This window comes from Microcaecilia unicolor, chromosome 4 (assembly GCF_901765095.1).
Source record: "Microcaecilia unicolor chromosome 4, aMicUni1.1, whole genome shotgun sequence".
In the NCBI taxonomy this organism is placed as follows: Eukaryota; Metazoa; Chordata; class Amphibia; order Gymnophiona; family Siphonopidae; genus Microcaecilia; species Microcaecilia unicolor.
Window position 1 is genome coordinate 210254715 of NC_044034.1, and position 15102 is coordinate 210269816.

General features: G+C 48.9%; 1 protein-coding gene across 3 annotated transcripts in view; it reads left to right on the forward strand.

Moving 5' to 3' along the window:
- The window catches only part of INCENP (inner centromere protein), a 320967-nt gene that overhangs the window by 213122 nt on the left and 92743 nt on the right, over window positions 1–15102 (forward strand). For all 3 annotated transcript variants that reach the window (XM_030201189.1, XM_030201191.1, XM_030201190.1), the window contains 5 exons: window positions 47–156; window positions 355–475; window positions 1599–1721; window positions 3337–3503; window positions 3889–4018. In XM_030201189.1, the coding sequence (XP_030057049.1) occupies window positions 47–156; window positions 355–475; window positions 1599–1721; window positions 3337–3503; window positions 3889–4018 (651 nt within the window). The remainder of the gene's footprint in view (window positions 1–46; window positions 157–354; window positions 476–1598; window positions 1722–3336; window positions 3504–3888; window positions 4019–15102) is intronic.

Genomic DNA, 15102 nt, shown 5'->3' on the forward strand with positions numbered 1-15102 from the left:
TCGCGGTATACCACTCTTTATTTAATGCACCTTTTATACCCTTTAGGAGAAGGAACGACAGCGACAGGAGAACTTGCGCAAAAAGCAGGAAGCAGAGCTTGTAAGAAAGCAGAAAATGGAGGAAGAAAAGAAACGGAAACTGGATGAACTCAAGCTGTAAGAACCTGTTTGTATTCCCTAGTGTACTGGAAGAGGAGAGCTTTTCCTTGTTCGTTTTCTTCCCTCCTCCTCCCTTTTGGTTTCCTTAGTGGATGAAGAGTTCAGGGCTGAATTGGCTTTTCTGTGATATCCTGCTGGTGACGCTCCTCTTGTCCCCTGATCTCATTTTATCCTCTTAATGTGTTTGCCTCACAGGCGACGAGAGGAGCGCCTGAGGAAGGTACTACAGGCCCGGGAACGAGTCGAACAAATGGAAGAGGAGAAGAAGAAAAAGATAGAACAAAAATTTGCACAAATTGATGAGAAGAATGAAAAGGTATATGAGCAGGCCTTAAGTAAATGGTTATGTCCTGTACAAAGGACAGATTCTGAACTTAATGTACAGCCAGGGTCATCCCCAACTTGACAAACAGCTGTTGATTTTTCTTGTGTTTTGAGAGCAGTATCTTAGATGTGCACATAGAGAACCATTTGCTCTTGGCTCTGTTGATTAAATCCTTTGCTAGCGCATTGAATGTGAATGATCCTCCTTGTCATTTGCCCTGCCCCTGTCAGCAGTACTGTGTGAAAAGTCAGTGGCAAAGTGGGGGCCGGCTCCCCTCCCCTTCCCAAAATTTAGCAGCACCATTCAATGGCTGGTGGGGATGCCCAAGCCCTGCCCAAAACACAACCCCCACCCCAGCACTGCTTCAGCAGCAAGGAAGTTGGTGGTGTGCTTTCCAATGCCAGCACTCATGCACACTCAGTTCACACATCAACTGAGTATGTGCAGGAGTGTGGTCATCAACACCAACTTCCATGCTGTTCAGGCAGCACTGGAGAGGGAAGAGGATCAGGCAGTGGATCTCTTCAACTGGTAGGGCTTGGGCATCCCCACTAGCAAATGTAAGGTTTTTAAAGCGAGGTGGAGGGAGAGCAGAAAGGAAATGCATGCCTCCCAGTCCACGCCTGGGCCCTCCCCAAAAATGGGCTACTGCTCGCCCTGGGATTGGTAGCATGGAATGTTGATGCTAATTGGGTTTCTGCCAGGTACTTGTGACCTGTCTTGGCCACTGTTTGGAAAACAGGATACTGGTCTAGATGGACTATTGGTCTGACCCAGTATGTCTATTCTTATGTTCTAAGACATCCAACAACCAACGACTCCCACCATTAACCAAGGTATAATTCAGATTCTAGAAGTTCAGCGAGTTGTAGTTGCTGGAGTTTGAGTGATGGTTTTTAGTGGTCTGTGGTGTGCAATCTGCATGCGTTGCTGTATTAAGAAAAGCTCTTTCCCATTCATCTCCTTGCTCTTCATCATTCGCCTGCAGGGGGAACAGGCACCAGAAGGCTCATATCTGGGAGGTTTCTTACAGGTGTAAGGACTCTGCCGTGATGACACTTTTTACCATTGTCCTAATAAATGATTTGTCACTATATCTGTGTTCTGGTTGAAGGTGCGAGAAGACCGAATTGCAAAAGAAAAGGCAAAAAAAAAAGTGACTGCTAAAATCGTGGAAGATATGGAGTTACGAAGAAGACAAGAAGAAGAGGCCCGCAAACAGAAACTGCAGCAAATGGTATGGATAGCACTTGCGCTGTCAGCTTACCGACTGACTGTGAATTGGTTGGTGCACCACTGGTGAGCTGCTGTGTGCTAGGTGAGGCTGTTGGCATTCCAGATACAAGGGTCTTCAGTACCGTGGAAAAGGAAAAAGGTCAAACCCTGTTGTAGAAGAAAGCTGTCTTCTCTAACACAAGGTTTGTTTGTCTTTTAGGGAAGTGTTTCCCAAGTCCAGACCTGGTGTATCCCTTGCCAGTCAGGTTTTCAAGATATCCATAATGAATATGCATGAAAGAGATTTGCATATAATGGAGGCAATGTATGCAAATCAAGTTCATGCATATTCATTGTGGATATCCTGAAAACCTGACTGAAAAGGGGGTACTCCAGGACAGGGCTTGGGGAAACACTTGTTTAAGGCATTAATGCAGTCTTTGAAAGGGGCTTATGCTTGAGTTGCAGTGAAACTGGTATTCTGGCATTCCTTTTATCTACTACTACTACTTATCATTTCTATAGCGCTACAAGGCATTTCACTGTGTGAAAAATATTTCTAGAAATCTATATAAATAAAATCCCCCCTCAGACGTTCTGACGCTCACTCCATCTGTCCTGAACTCCTGTCCTCCTGGTAGGCTAGGCTATTCGGACTACTCACCCTCAGTCTCAGCCACGCCCATCTGGGCCGTAGGCCACGCCCCATCTGCACATAAAAAGCACCCTCAACGTTCTAAAGCACACTCTGAGGCTTCAACAGTTCGTATGTTCGAAGCTCTGTAACCATTTTTAAGCACACTACATCTCTGCCCCACCCTGACCTATCAGAGAAGGGAGGAGTGTCACAGCTGCACCGCTCTGACCTATCAAAGGGAACTGAAACAGGAAAAGGGAGGAGCGTCAGACCGAATGACGGACCTATCAGAGGGAAGTCAAATAGAAGAAGGGAGGAGCGTCAGAGGCCAAGGGGACGGCCGTATCTACGTCTCATAGGTTTCCTTGCTTTCTTTTCAGTGTATTGCAGCTGCAGCCACTTAGGTAAGTCTAGCAAGCCTGTCAGCTACTGAATACAGAAAGCAAAAGATAGCATGTGGGAACTTGCTCCATTTTGTTCTCTGGAATGCAGTGATTATTATACAAATGGTCTTGCTTTCATTATTTTGGTAGGGGCTGCCTTCATGACTGTCCACAGTCCCCCCAGTCCTGACACCTGACAGGGGGGACAGGGAAGGACACTCACTGTCTCACATACGCACTCGCACACACTCATTCTCACATACACACACGCTCTCTCACAGACACACTCACACCCACTCTCTGTCACACACACACACTTGCACATTCTCACTCTCACACAGTCACTCTCACAGACACTCTCTCAAACATACACACTCCGCACAAAACCTTGCTAGCGCCCGTTTCATTTCAGCCAGAAACGGGCCTTTTTTTACTAGTGTTTATATATTAGCCTGAAGGTTGCTTCCACTGACTTACAGAACATAATTTAACTAAGTTGAATTGTGTTGGATTTTGACTCCATATTCTAAACTAATGGGGATCAGAATTAAAATATCATGGGCATACTGACCTGTCTGCCTTTTGTGTTTTGTTTTGTTTTTCCCTTTCCTGGCCAGGAAGAGGAAGAATGGAAACATCAGGAGATGATACAGAAGAAGAAAGATGAGGAGGAGCAGGAGCGAATCAGGAAAGTTGCAGAGGCAAAGAAACAGGCAGAGCAGGAGCTCCAGAGGGAGCAGCAGCTGGCGGCTGAGAGAAAGAAAGAGCAGGTCCAGGCACAGAGGTACAGTCTGTCCCACGTGCTTCAAATAAGCTGCTAAGTCTTCCTACACTTGTCAAAACATGACTGTCTTTTATTAGCTGATCTTAATTCCAGTGGAAGTTAAGATTGACCTTCTACAGTTTCATGTCTATATTGGAAATCCGATTTTTCACTTGTATGGCTTCTTCCTTTGTTAGTGACCGGGGGGGGGGGGGCGGTGTCCTTGCTGTGGAAAAGGACGGGGTACAACTCCAATACTTTGGGTAATAGAGAGCACACCCTAATGGAGAGAAGCAGGTGGTGTGCAGTCTTGGTACTCAAGTGAGCAGCCTCAGTGTTACTTTCTGTTAGCAGTGAAAGCTGCAGGCAGTATATTTAACTGGTTTCTTTTGTTGCTTGATTCCAGGGAACGTGAGCGCCAGGAGAAAGAGAAGACAATGCAGCTTCAGAGAGAGCTGGAACGAGCTGCACATGAGAGGGCTGTAGCACGAGAGAAGGAGCGGCTTCAGAAAGAGATGGAAGAACGAAGGAAAAAAGTGAGAATCACAGAACTGACAGATCAAAGAACCTAGCTGCTTCTATTTTCCTCTCTCTACCCTCACCTTCCAATTCCTATTCCTACTGCTCTCAATCCACTTCTGCTTTCTGCTGTTAATATCTCAATTAGATCTGTAGAAGATCAGGTGAACTGAGGTGTGCTCTCCTGCCAGGTTAAACCTTAGTGAACTGGGAGCTGATATTTGCCAGCTCTTAACCAGTTAGCAGTGCTGAATATGTCCACGTTAGGAGTTATGGACCAGGTTCCATGTTAGGAGTTACGGACCAAGAAAGGGATCTGGGACTGGGTGTCGTCATCGATAATACACTGAAACCTTCTGCTCAGTGTGCTGCTGCGGCTCGGAAAGCGAATAGAATGTTGGGTATTAGGAAAGGTATGGAAAACAGATATGAGGATATTATAATGCCGTTATATCGCTCCATGGTGCGACCGCACCTTGAGTATTGTGTTCAATTCTGGTCGCCGCATCTCAAGAAAGATATAGTGGAACTGGAAAAGGTGGGATGGGATGACTTCCCTATGAAGAAAGACTAAGGAGGCTAGGGCTTTTCAGCTTGGAGAAGAGACGGCTGAGGGGAGACATGATAGAGCACATAAGCACTGCCACGCTGGGAAAAGACCAAAGGTCCATCAAGCCCAGCACTCTGTCTCCGACAGCGGCTAATCCAGGCCCCAAGTACCTGGCAAAAAACCCAAAATTTAATAACGATCAATGGACTTTTCCTTCAGAAATCTGTCCAGACCTCCTTTAAACTCAGCAAGTCCAGCTGCCATCACTACCTTCTCCAGCAATGAGTTCCAGAGTCTAACTACGTGCTGAGTAAAGAAAAACTTTCTCTGATTTGTTTTAAACCTACCACATTCTAATTTCATCTTGTGTCCCCTGGTTCTATTATTGTTAGAAAGCGTAAACAAACACTTCACATCTGTCCGCTCTATCCCGCTCATTATTTTGTAAACCTCTATCATATCACCTCTCAACCGCCTTCTCTCCAGGCTAAAGAGTCCTAGCCGTCTTAACCTCTCCTCATAGGGTAGTCGTCCCATCCCTTTTATCATTTTTGTTGCCCTTCTCTGCACCTTCTCCAATTTCTTTATATCTTTTTTGAGATGAGGCGACCAGAACTGAACACAATACTCCAGGTGCGGTCGCACCATGGAGCGATATAATGGCATTATAACATCCTCATGCTTGGTTTCCATCCCTTTTCTAATAATACTCAACATTCTGTTCGCCGCCTTAGCCGCCGCAGCACATTGAGCTGAAGATTTTAACGTCCTATCCACGATGACTCCCAGATCCCTTTCTCGGTTCGTAACTCCTAACGCGGAACCTTGCATAACAAAGCTGTAATTCGGGTTCCTCCTTCCCACATGCATCATTTTGTACTTGTCAATGTTGAACTTCATCTGCTATTTGGACGCCCAATCCCCCAGTCTCACGAGGTCTTCTTGTAATTTTTCACACTCCTCCTGCGACGAGACGACCCTGGATAATTTTGTGTCATCTGTAAATTTAATTACCTCACTAGTTACTCCCATCTTGAGGTCATTTATAAATATGTTAAAAAGCAGTGGTCCCAGCACAGACCCCTGAGGGACCCCACTAACCACCCTTTTCCATCGAGAATAATGGCCATTTAACCCTACTCTCTGCTTCCTATCCTTTAACCAGCTCTTAATCCATAATAATACACTGCCTCCGATCCCATGACTCTCCAGTTTCCTTTGTAGTCTTTCATGCGGCACTTTGTCAAACGCCTTCTGAAAATCTAGATACACAATATCCACCAGCTCCCCTTTGTCCACATGTTTGTTCACCCCCTCGAAAAAATGCAGTAGATTTGTGAGGCAAGACTTCTCTTGACTAAAACCGTGTTGACTTTGTCTCATAAGTACATAAGTAGTGCCATACTGGGAAAGACCAAAGGTCCATCTAGCCCAGCATCCTGTCACCGACAGTGGCCAATCCAGGTCAAGGGCACCTGGCACGCTCCCCAAACGTAAAAACATTCCAGACAAGTTATACCTAAAAATGCGGAATTTTTCCAAGTCCATTTAATAGCGGTCTATGGACTTGTCCTTTAGGAATCTATCTAACCCCTTTTTAAACTCCGTCAAGCTAACCGCCCGTACCACGTTCTCCGGCAACGAATTCCAGAGTCTAATTACACGTTGGATGAAGAAATATTTTCTCCGATTCGTTTTAAATTTACCACACTGTAGCTTCAACTCATGCCCTCTAGTCCTAGTATTTTTGGATAGCGTGAACAGTCGCTTCACATCCACCCGATCCATTCCACTCATTATTTTATACACTTCTATCATATCTCCCCTCAGCCGTCTCTTCTCCAAGCTGAAAAGCCCTAGCCTTCTCAGCCTCTCTTCATAGGAAAGTCGTCCCATCCCCACTATCATTTTCGTCGCCCTTCGCTGTACCTTTTCCATGCTTTTGTATGTGCTCTGTAATTTTATTCTTAATAGCCTCCACCTTTTTTCCCAGCACCGACATCAGACTCACCGGTCTATAATTTCCCGGATCACCTCTGGAACCCTTTTTAAAAATCGGCGTTACATTGGCCACCCTCCAATCTTCCGGTACCACACCTGTTTTTAGGGATAAATTGCATATTACTAACAGTAGCTCCACAAGTTTGTTTTTCAGCTCTATTAATACTCTTGGATGAATATCATCCGGTCCTGGTGATTTACTACTTTTCAGTTTGCAGAACTGCCCAATTACATCCTCCAAGTTTACAGTGAAATCATTTAGTCTTTCTGACTCGTCCGCTTCAAATACGTTTTCCGGCACCAGTATCCCTCCCAAATCCTCCTCGGTGAAGACTGAAGCAAAGAATTCATTCAATTTCTCCGCTACGGCTTTGTCTTCCCTGATCGCCCCTTTAACACCACAGTCGTCCAGCGGCCCTACCGATTCTTTAGCCGGCTTCCTGCTTTTAATATACCTAAAAAAAATTTTGCTCTGTGTTTTCACTTCTAACGCTTTTTTCAAAGTCCTTCTTAGCCCTCCTTATCTCCTTTTTGCATTCGGTTTGACATTCCTTATGTTTTATCTTATTGTCTTCAGTCTGTTCCCTTCTCCATTTTCTGAGGTATATAAAATAATGAGTGGAGTGGAACAGGTGGATGTGAAACGTCTGTTCACGCTTTCCAAAAATACTAGGACTAGGGGGCATGCGATGAAACTACAGTGTAGTAAATTTAAAACAAATCAGAGAAAACGTTTCTTCACCCAACGCGTAATTAAACTCTGGAATTCGTTGCCAGAGAACATGGTGAAGGCGGTTAGCTTGGCAGAGTTTAAAAGGGGGTTAGACGCTTTCCTAAAGGACAAGTCCATAAACCGCTACTAAATGGACTTGGGAAAAATCCACAATTCCAGGAATAACACGTATAGAATGTTTGTACATTTGGGAAGCTTGCCATGTGCCCTTGGCCTGGATTGGCCGCTGTCGTGGATAGGATGCTGGGCTCGATGGACCCTTGGTCTTTTCCCAGTGTGGCATTACTTATGTGCTACCTGGATAGGTTAGAGATGAGCTGGGGGTAGAGTTAGGGTGGAACGTAGACTTAGCCAGCTAACAGCAATTCTCGGTCAACTAACTGGTTAGCTGCATAAAGTTAGGACAATAAAACAGGTGTCCTAAATTTACATGCCGCGTAAACTGGTCTGAATATCGGCTGGTTCCCGGTTAACTTCTGGGCCGGCAGACATACCCAGATATTCCTTAGTGTCCCTCCGCACCAGCCCAGAATGCAACTGATGGGTTGTGCATGCCTTCCAGCAGGTGGAGACTGAAAACTCTGACTCTAGAGAAAGCTAATAAGAGCCCTGGCTAACTGTAACTAGAATGAAATGCACTCAAGGACTCCAGAATAAATAAACAAAATTCTTTTTCCAAAATTATAAATTACTTCACACCATTTATTGTGCCAATGTATCTTAACACATATAGACATACAAGTATCTATTTAAAACTTTTGTTCAGCTCTCACTCACTCCACATTCACACTGGTGCACATGTTGGAAGAACTTATAAATTGAGGCTTATAATAATATATATATGGTCCATAAGCCACCATTGAGTGATATAGTGTTTCCATATCATCAAGCTGATCAATCCATAGACTGGGTTGTGTCCATCTACCAGCAGGTGGAGATAGAGAGCAAACTTTTGCCTCCCTATATGTGGTCATGTGCTGCCGGAAACTCCTTAGTATGTTCTCTATCTCAGCAGGTGGTGGTCACACACAGCAGCAGCTCTGGCTAGGCCTCCAAGCCTAATCCTTAGGTTTTGTTGAGGCCTGGGGTTGAGGGCTCTTTTGAGCAAGTGCAAACCTGGTGGTGCCAGGTCCCTCCTTTTCTCCCCCCTCCCGCTGGCTCCGTTTAAAAAAAAAAAAAAAAAAATTTTAAACGTCCTTAAAGGCGTTTATTTCGACGTTTATTTAAACGTTCATTGCAGCTACTCACTGGGACACCAGTTCGTTACAGCTCGGAGCGGCAAGCAGGTAATTTTTACCTTTTTATAGCGGGCAGGGGGTTCCCCGATTCTTCTCCTCGTGGCATATGGCGTCGGAGGGCGAGGGCGCAAAGGGTCGCTCCCCGGATCGCTTGAGCGCTTCTAGAGGGGATGCGGGGGTCTTACAGCCTGATTCGCCCTTGTTGGGTGACAGTTTCGTGACCGATGAATGTCCCGGTCCTTCCTCCGGCGTGGCGGTTTTTCCCGCCATAAACGCCCATCCCCCGCTCCTCGCCTCCGCCATCTTGGCCGGCCACGCGGCTCGGACGGCTTCTTCGGGGCCGCCCTTGAGGTTGGAGACATTAATGCCATGAACGCCCTTAATTTGGGCGAGGGCACAAAGCGGCTAAAGTAAGCGCCGCTCTTCCCGCGCGGCTCCTTCGCGGAGTGTCGCGCCGGACGCCATTTTGGATGCGCAGCATGTTTCTCCCCCGCTCTTGCGAGCGCCGGTTGAGGGTGCGTCTAGGGCTGTTGCCCAGGCTGCGGAAGTGCACAGTCTGGGGGGTTTCTCCCCCGAGTTTGTTTTGCTGCTGCATCAGGCTTTCCTCATGCACAACGCTGCCCCTGCTCCTGATAAAGAGGTTGAGGTTCCCAGAGGTAAACGCCTCGGGTTGATTTCCAGGCCTTGGAGGACTGTGTCTCCTCCGATGTAGATGAGGGCAGCGTGTCTGAGGTCTCCCAACGGTCCTTTGCGGATTCCTTGGAGGAGACGGATCCCCGCTCGGATGGAGCGGATGACCCCTCTGCAGCGCGTTTAGCCCAGAGGATTTGCCCAACCTGTTAGTGCAGGCCATGGGCATTTTGAAGATTTCCTCTCCGGAGGACGTCTCTCCCTCAGCCCCTGTTGGCTCTGCCATTATGCTGGGACGAAGCGCCCGCCTAGAACCTTCCACGTGCATGATGCCATGCACACCTTAATTTCGGCTCAATGGGATGTCCCGAAAGCGAGCCTCAAGGTGGCTAGGGCTATGTCCCGCCTCTATCCTTTACCTGAAAGTGAACGTGAGGCCTATCTGTGGCCTACTGTGGATTCTTTAATCACTGCGGTGACTAAGAAAACGGCTTTGCCGGTGGAAGGTGGCACGGCCCTAAAGGACGCCCAAGACAGAAGATTGGAGGCGGCCTTAAGGTCGTCCTTTGAGGCAACTGCTTTAAGTTTGCAGGCCTCAGTTTGCGGTTCCTATGTGGCCAGGGCGTGCCTGACTATGGTGCAGCGGGCTTCCCCCTCGGATCATTCCTTGAGGGTTGATTGGCCGGCCCTGGAATCGGGCCTAGCCTATTTGGCAGACTTGCTGTATGATGTCTTGAGAGCCTCAGCTAAAGGCATTGCTCAGACAGTCTCTGCGCGGCGGTGGCTTTGGCTGAAACATTGGTCTGCTGACCACGCCTCTAAATCCCGCCTGGCTAGATTGCCTTTTAAAGGCAAGCTGCTCTTTGGGGTCGAGCTGGACAAAATCGTGACCGATCTCGGCACGTCTAAGGGCAGAAGTTACCAGAGGTCAGGGCTCGGGCTAGTACTCGTCCCGGTACCTCCAGAGGACGGTTTCAGGAAGCCCGTCGGTACCGCCCGGGCAGGTCGGGCTCCTCTGCCCCCTCTTCCTTCAAGAGGTTTTTCTCCCCCAAGCAGCATTCATTTCGCAGAGACCGCTGTCCCGGAGGTGCTCCCTCCGGTCCTCCCCCAGGGTCTCGTACCCAGTGACGGGGCCTTGGTCCACGCCCCAGTGCAGATTGGAGGACGGCTGTCCTCGTTTCTGGGTGAGCGGACCACAGTAACTTCACAAGCTTGGGTGCTGGAAGTCATCAGAGACGGCTACAAGCTAGAGTTCTGCCGACCCTTAAGAGACGGGTTTGTACTCTCTCCCTGCAAGTCTCCGGTCAAAGCTGTGGCAGTGCAGCAGACCTTGGACAACCTGATCCGCCTGGGTGCGGTCGTTCCGGTGCCAAAAAATCAGATTGGCAAGGGACGTTACTCCATTTACTTTGTGGTACCAAAGAAAGGAGATTCTGTCCGGCCTATCCTCGACCTCAAAGGGGTCAATCGGGCCTTGAAAGTGGAGACTCTCCGCTCTGTTATAGCGGCAGTGAAGGCAGGAGAGTTCTTGGCTTCCTTGGGCATCTAGGAAGCGTACCTGCATATTCCCATCTGGCCTCCTCTCCAACGCTTTCTGCGTTTTACAGTCCTGAGACGACACTTCCAGTTCAGAGCCCTCCCTTTCGGGTTGGCTACTGCTCCGCGGACCTTTTCCAAAGTAATGGGGGTCATAGCGGCCTTCCTGCTAAAGGAAGAAGTACAAGTCCATCCTTATCTGGACGACTGGTTGATCCGAGCCCCCTCTTATGCAGAGTGCGGCAAGCTATGGACCGGGTAGTTGCTCTTTTGAGCTCCCTAGGATGGATCATCAACTGGAAGAAGAGCCAGCTGCGCCCGACTCAGTCCCTGGAGTATCTGGGAGTTCGATTCGACACCCAAGTGGGCAGAGTGTTCCTGCCAGACAATCGGATTGTCAAGCTTCAGGCTCAGGTGGACTAGTTCCTAGTAGCCTCTCCTATTCGGGCTTCGGACTACGTGCAGCTGTTGGGCTCTATGATGGCCACGATGGAAGTAGTGCCCTGAGCCAGGGCTCATATGAGACCACTACAGCTATCTCTGCTGTTGCGCTGGACTCCGATGTCGGAGGATTATGCTGTGCGCCTTCCCTTGGACCCAGCAGTGCGCAAGGCGCTGAGCTGGTGGACGCAGACAGTCAAGTTGTCTGCAGGAATGCCTCTGGTGACCCCGGAGTGGATTGTCGTCACGACAGACGCCTCTTTGATGGGCTGGGGAGCCCAATGCTTGGGAAGGACAGCGCAGGGGCTCTGGTCTCCTGCAGAGGCAAGTGGTCTATCAACCTCCTGGAACTCAGAGCCATTCGGTTGGTGTTTTTGGAGTTCATCCCGGTACTGGTGTTGAAGCCTGTACGGGTCCTGTCGGACAATGCCACGGCTGTGGCTTATATCAACCGCCAGGGAGGTACCAAGAGCGCCCCTCTAGCCAAGGAGGCTATGAGTCTATGCCAGTGGGCGGAAGCGAACCTGGAGCAGCTTTCAGCGGCCCACATTGCCGGAGTCATGAATGTCAAGGCGGACTTTCTCAGTCGCCATACCTTGGAGCCCGGAGAGTGGCAACTATCTGCTCAGGCGTTCTTGGACATCACGAAGCACTGGGGCCAGCCGAGCCTAGATCTGTTGGCGTCATCGGCCAATTGCCAAGTGCCGCGCTTTTTCAGCAGAGGACGGGACCCTCGATCCCTGGGAGTAGATGCTCTTCTCCAACAGTGGCCGACACAAGAGCTTCTCTATGTGTTCCCGCCCTGGCCCATGTTGGGCAGGGTGCTAGACCGGGTGGCAAAGCATCCCGGCAGGGTAATCCTGGTGGGTCCGGATTGGCCCAGACGTCCCTGGTATGCGGACTTGATCAGGCTCTCAGTCGACGATCCTCTGCGGCTCTCAGTGGAGCAGGGCCTGTTACATCAGGGTCCCGTGGTGATGGAGGATCCCTCCCCCTTTGGTCTTACGGCCTGGCTATTGAGCGGCAGCGTCTGAGGAAGAAGGGCTTCTCAGACAAGGTCATTGCCACTATGCTAAGAGCGAGGAAGCGCTCTACTTCTACTGCTTACGCCAGGGTTTGGCGTATCTTTGCAGCGTGGTGTGAAGCAGGCTCACTTTCTCCCTTCACTGCTCCAATTTCTTCAGTGTTGGCGTTCCTGCAAGAAGGTCTGGAGAAAGGCCTGTCGCTCAGTTCCCTTAAAGTCCAGGTAGCGGCTCTGGCTTGCTTCAGGGGCCGCCTGAAGGGTGCTTCCCTGGCTTCGCAGCCAGATGTGGTGCGCTTTCTCAAGGGAGTTAATCACCTGCGCCCTCCTCTGCACTCAGTGGTGCCTGCGTGGAATCTCAACCTGGTGTTAAGAGCCTTGCAGAAGCCGCCTTTTGAACCCTTGTCGAGGGCATCTCTGAAAGACCTGACGTTGAAAGCAGTCTTTTTGGTGGCTATCACTTCAGCCAGAAGAGTTTCCGAGCTCCAGGCGCTCTCATGTCGAGAGCCTTTTCTGCAGTTCACTGAGCAGGAGTGACTATTCGCACAGTGCCTTCCTTCCTGCCCAAGATTGTTTCTCGCTTCCATGTGAATCAGCAGCTCTGTCTCCCTTCCTTTCGGAGGGAGGACTACCCAGAGGAGTACTCTGCTCTTAAATATCTGGATGTGAGACGAGTCATCATCAGATACTTGGAAGTGACCAATGATTTCCGGAAATCGGATCATCTGTTTGTCCTGTTTACAGGTCCTCGTAAGGGTCTGCAGGCTGCTAAGCCTACAGTGGCAAGATGGGTCAAGGAAGCCATTGCAGCGGCTTATGTGGCCGCAGGGAAGGTGCCGCCTATCCAGCTGAAGGCTCACTCCACGAGAGCTCAGGCGACCTCGATGGCAGAGGCCGGGTCCGTCTCCTTGGAAGAGATATGCAAGGCGGCAACTTGGGCTTCGGCTCATACATTCTCCAAGCATTACCGTTTGACTGTGGCTGCACGGGCGGAGGCCCGGTTTGGAGCTTCAGTGTTGAGGTCAGGGATTTCAATGTCCCGCCCTGGGTGAGTACTGCTTCGGTACATCCCACCAGTCTATGGATTGATCAGCTTGATGATATGGAAGGTAAAATTATGTATAATCATACCTGATAATTTTCTTTCCATTAATCATAGCTGATCAATCCATAGCCCCTCCCAGATATCTGTACTGTTTTTATTCTGGTTGCATTTCAGGTTCAAGTTTAGTCTTCAGTTTCTTCAGAAAGACTTCGTGTTCAAGTTTTTTCACTTGGATTCTTCAAGAGTTGAGACGAGTTTGTGTTACAGTGAGCTGCTGCATTCCTCTCCCCTCCGTTTTACGGGGCTGGATTGAGACATAAATTCTGCCGGCACTCCCTCCCGCTTCGTGCGGCTGTAGGGCAGCTTTGTACCCTTCCCGCTTCGGCGGTGTTAGGGTCAGTCAGCTCCTCCCGCGGTTGCGGTTGCAGGATAAGCCAGATCCCCCCGCATCGGCGGGTGTGGTGTCCCTCCCCCGCTCCGCGGGGATGAGCTGGACGGATTCCCCTCCCCCACTTGTGTGGGGATGAGCTGGGTTAATTCCCCTCCCCCGTTTCGGCGGTGGTGAGCTGGGCAGAGTGTCCCTTCGTGGGTGTAATTCTCTAAGTGCTGAGTCCTGCGGATGGAGCTTTGATATCGACATACTGAGGAGTTTCCGGCAGCACATGACCACATATAGGGAGGCAAAAGTTTGCTCTCTATCTCCACCTGCTGGTAGATGGACACAACCCAGTCTATGGATTGATCAGCTATGATTAATGGAAAGAAAATTATCAGGTATGATTATACATAATTTTACCTTAACACCTGTATTTGTAGTAGTAGTAGTATAAGTAGTAGTTATCAAATGTTTATTTACAATTTAGCCTTCGGTGTGAATGTGGAGTGAGTGAGAGCTGAACAAACATTTTAAATAGATACTTGTATGTCTATATGTGTTGATACATTGGCACAATAAATGGGGTGAAGTAATTTATAATTTTGGAAAAAGAAAAAAATGTTTATTCTGGAGTCCTTGAGTGGAGGAGTGGCCTAGTGGTTAGGGTGGTGGACTTTGGTCCTGGGGAACTGAGGAACTGAGTTCGATTCCCATTTCAGGCACAGGCAGCTCCTTGCGACTCTGGGCAAGTCACTTAACCCTCCATTGCCCCATGTAAGCCGCATTGAGCCTGCCATGAGTGGGAAAGCGCAGGGTACAAATGTAACAAAAAAAAAATACAAGACTCAGGTGTTCTATCATTAACCCCTTGTATTTGTACAATTGGTTAACTGTAACTAGACTCAGTATTATCAGTCTCTCTTCTTTCCTTTCTTCTGTATTTAAAAAAAAAAAATCATTTATTTTGGAGTTGTGACTTGGTGGTTAGTTATTCTGTGCCCCAGTGTCTCTTGCTGTGTCTAGAGGCTGAGATCTGCGGGGGTCTCACTAAGCTTTGGCGGTGTCACACTCAGGTGGCCGGGTCCCTCCCCCCCCCCCCCCCCCCCCCCCCTCCCTTGATCTCCCTGCTTCTTTGATTCTGCAGGTTCTTAGCAAGCCTTCAACTCTTCATGGAAAGAGTGGTTTAAGGCTTTGGGAGAGGTAGCCACTGTTAAGAAAAAAAATAGCAAACCTTAAAAAAAAAAAAAAAAAGATAAATTCAAGCTTAAAGCTTGCTATTTTACAGGTGCGAACAAGCAGGGCAGCTCTGTGTCTTTCTATAGTACTTTGGTCTGGGGGGGGGGGGGCGGCAGAAGACTCAAACCACACCGACGTTTTCTCTCAGCGCTGTGGCTGAGAAGCTTATACGCTGCTCTGTCTTTGGCACAGTCTAGTGACCTCCGGAGTCTGTAAATTTTGTATGGCGGTGGAGGCCAGCTCCTCGGGTTGTTTTGGCGGCAGCAGCCGTGGAATCAAGGGAATTGGGCGGTT